Source organism: Pristiophorus japonicus, unplaced genomic scaffold, assembly GCF_044704955.1.
Source record: "Pristiophorus japonicus isolate sPriJap1 unplaced genomic scaffold, sPriJap1.hap1 HAP1_SCAFFOLD_4257, whole genome shotgun sequence".
Lineage (NCBI taxonomy): Eukaryota > Metazoa > Chordata > Chondrichthyes > Pristiophoridae > Pristiophorus > Pristiophorus japonicus.
The window spans coordinates 4,893-8,261 of record NW_027254154.1 but is presented as its reverse complement, the minus strand read 5'-3'; the positions used below and the strand labels follow the sequence as shown (position 1 = coordinate 8,261).

General features: G+C 67.1%; 1 protein-coding gene across 1 annotated transcript; it reads left to right on the top strand.

Moving 5' to 3' along the window:
* The first annotated feature begins 44 nt into the window (after positions 1-44).
* Positions 45-3,369, top strand: LOC139251241 (serine/threonine-protein kinase TAO1-B-like). The gene is made up of 2 exons (XM_070873212.1): positions 45-84; positions 843-3,369. Exon 2 carries the CDS (start codon positions 855-857, stop codon positions 1,323-1,325), a length of 471 nt encoding a protein of 156 aa, XP_070729313.1. The 5' UTR covers positions 45-84; positions 843-854; the 3' UTR covers positions 1,326-3,369.

Below are 3,369 nucleotides of genomic sequence, written 5' to 3'. Positions count from 1 at the left end.
GTCCATCCGCCGGGCCCTGCTGGAGCAAAGGGTGAGGGTCAGGGGTCGGGGGTGTCCATCCGCCGGGCCCTGCTGGAGCAAAGGGTGAGGGTCAGGGGTCGGGGGTGTCCATCCGCCGGGCCTGCTGGAGCAAAGGGTAATGGGAGGGGGGGGGGGAAGAGAATGTGGCGGGGGGGGAATGAACGGGGGAGGGAGTGAGGGGGGAGGGAGGAGTCAGGATCGAGTTCGGGTCGGAGGCCATGGTTCGGGGGGCCTGAGTTTTGCTGTTCTCTGTCCCACAGATCGAGAGGGAGATCAGGGCTGGGGTTAGGGTCTGCGGGATAGGGGCTGGGGCTTACCATGTGGACAGTAACTCCTCTCTAGGAGAAGATCAGGGTCGGGGCTTAGGGGTTAGAGGTTGGGGTTGGGATTTGGGGTCGGGGTTACGATGCAGGCAATAACTCCCCTGTTGTATCCCACAGATTGAGGAGATGTTGGCTGGGGTCGGGGTTCAGGGGTCGGAGCAGGAGTCAGGCTCGGGGGTCACGGTGAGGCACTAACGCCCGATCCTCTTGTGTCCCACAGATTGAGGAGGAGATGTTGGTTGTGGTCTGGGTTAGGTCGGGGGGGCGAGCTCGGTGTCGGGGGGCGAGCTCTGGGTCAGGGGCAGGCTCGGGGTCAGGGGGCGAACTCGGGGGCAGGAGTCAGGCTCGGGGTCACGGTGCGGCACTAATGCCCGATCCTCTTGTGTCCCACAGATTGAGGAGGAGATGTTGGCTGGGGTCGGGGTTCAGGGGTCGGGGCAGGAGTCAGGCTCGGGGTCACGGTGAGGCACTAACGCCCGATCCTCTTGTGTCCCACAGATTGAGGAGGAGATGTTGTCTCTGCAGAGCGACCGGTCGGAGCGTATTCGGAGCCTGTTGGAGCGGCAGGCTCGGGAGATCGAAGCCTTTGACTCGGAGAGTATGCGTCTGGGTTTCAGTAACATAGGGCTGAGCGGCCTATCTCCGGCGTCCGCCTTCACCCACTCCTACCAGGTGCCCAACCCGGGCTGGGTCTCCCGGCCCCCGGCCCGGGCCGGCTCCCACTGGGGCCATGGGGGGATCCCGGGCCCAGGCCCCGGCTCGGGGACTCCGCAGGCCTGGCGACAACCTATGGTCCTGGGCCCGGGGGCCTGGGCTCACCCAGCATCCATCCCCAGCTCACGGGGCAGCGGCCTGGCTCTCCGCAACAGCCCCCAGGCCCTCCGTCGCACGGCCTCCGGGGGGCAGGCTGAGCCTGGGATCAGCAGGAGCACCAGTGTCACATCGCAGATCTCCAACGGCTCACACCTGTCCTACTCCTGACCCCCGACCCTTCCCCTCCCTGTCCCATCGCTCAGCCCAACCCCTGCCCTTCCCTCCCCGCCCGCCCTGTCCTACTCCTGACCCCCGACCCTTCCCCTCTTTGTCCCATCGCTCAGCCCAACCCCTGCCCTTCCCTCCCCGCCCGCCCTACTCCTGACCCCCGACCCTTCCCCTCCTTGTCCCATCGCTCAGCCCAACCCCTGCCCTTCTCTCCTCGCCCGCCCTACTCCTGACCCCCGACCCTTCCCCTCCCTGTCCCATCGCTCAGCCCAACCCCTGCCCTTCCCTCCCCGCCCGCCATGTCCTACTCCTGACCCCCGACCCTTCCCCTCCCTGTCCCATCGCTCAGCCCAACACCTCCTCTCCCCGCCCGCCCTGTCCTACTCCTGACCCCCGACCCTTCCCCTCCGTCCCGACCCTTCCCCTCCCTGTCCCATCGCTCAGCCCAACCCCTGCCCTTCCCTCCCCACCCGCCCTGTCCTACTCCTGACCCCCGACCCTTCCCCTCCTTGTCCCATCGCTCAGCCCAACACCTCCTCTCCCCGCCCGCCCTGTCCTACTCATGACCCCCGACCCTTCCCCTCCCTGTCCCATCGCTCAGCCCAACCCCTGCCCTTCCCTCCCCGCCCGCCCTGTCCTACTCCTGACCCCCGACCCTTCCCCTCCCTGTCCCATCGCTCAGCCCAACCCCTGCCCTTCTCTCCCCGCCCGCCCGCCCGCCCTGTCCTACTCCTGACCCCCGACCCTTCCCCTCCCTGACCCATCGCTCAGCCCAACCCCTGCCCTTCCCTCTTCGCCCGCCCTGTCCTACTCCTGACCCCCGACCCTTCCCCTCCGTCCCGACCCTTCCCCTCCCTGTCCCATCGCTCAGCCCAACACCTCCTCTTCCCGCCCGCCCTGTCCTACTCCTGACCCCCGACCCTTCCCCTCCGTCCCGACCCTTCCCCTCCCTGTCCCATCGCTCAGCCCAACACCTCCTCTCCCCGCCCGCCCTGTCCTACTCCTGACCCCCGACCCTTCCCCTCCGTCCCGACCCTTCCCCTCCCTGTCCCATCGCTCAGCCCAACACCTCCTCTTCCCGCCCGCCCTGTCCTACTCCTGACCCCCGACCCTTCCCCTCCGTCCCGACCCTTCCCCTCCCTGTCCCATCGCTCAGCCCAACACCTCCTCTCCCCGCCCGCCCTGTCCTACTCCTGACCCCCGACCCTTCCCCTCCTTGTCCCATCGCTCAGCCCAACCCCTGCCCTTCCCTCCCCACCCGCCCTGTCCTACTCCTGACCCCCGACCCTTCCCCTCCCTGTCCCATCGATCAGCCCAACACCTCCTCTCCCCGCCCACCCTGTCCTACTCCTGACCCCCGACCCTTCCCCTCCCTGTCCCATCGATCAGCCCAACACCTCCTCTCCCCGCCCGCCCTGTCCTACTCCTGACCCCCGACCCTTCCCCTCCCTGTCCCATCGCTCAGCCCAACCCCTGCCCTGCCCTCCTCGCCCACCCTGTCCTACTCCTGACCCCCGACCCTTCCCCCCCTTGTCCCATCGCTCAGCCCAACACCTCCTCTCCCCGCCCGCCCTGTCCTACTCCTGACCCCCGACCCTTCCCCTCCCTGTCCCATCGCTCAGCCCAACCCCTGCCCTTCCCTCCCCACCCGCCCTGTCCTACTCCTGACCCCCGACACTTCCCCTCCCTGTCCCATCGCTCAGCCCAACCCCTGCCCTTCCCTCCCCGCCCTGTCCTACTCCTGACCCCCCGACCCTTCCCCTCCTGACCTCACTGACCCGTCCCTTCTGCGGTTTTTTAATGATCCCCGGACCCATCCTGTGCCATAAACCCCCTCCCCTTCCAATCCCTCAGGGCAGACCCCCGGCCCGGTCACTGGGAAGCCCCCTGACCCCCCCCCCCTCACCTCCCTCTCTCTGGTCTCATGTTGCGGGTGAGGTTGGGCTAGTTTCGGACTGGCTGTGACTGACTGCTTTGTTTAAGCAATTTCCTGTTTCCTTTCACTGTCGATGTAATGATGTGTTGTATAAAGATTGACCTCTGA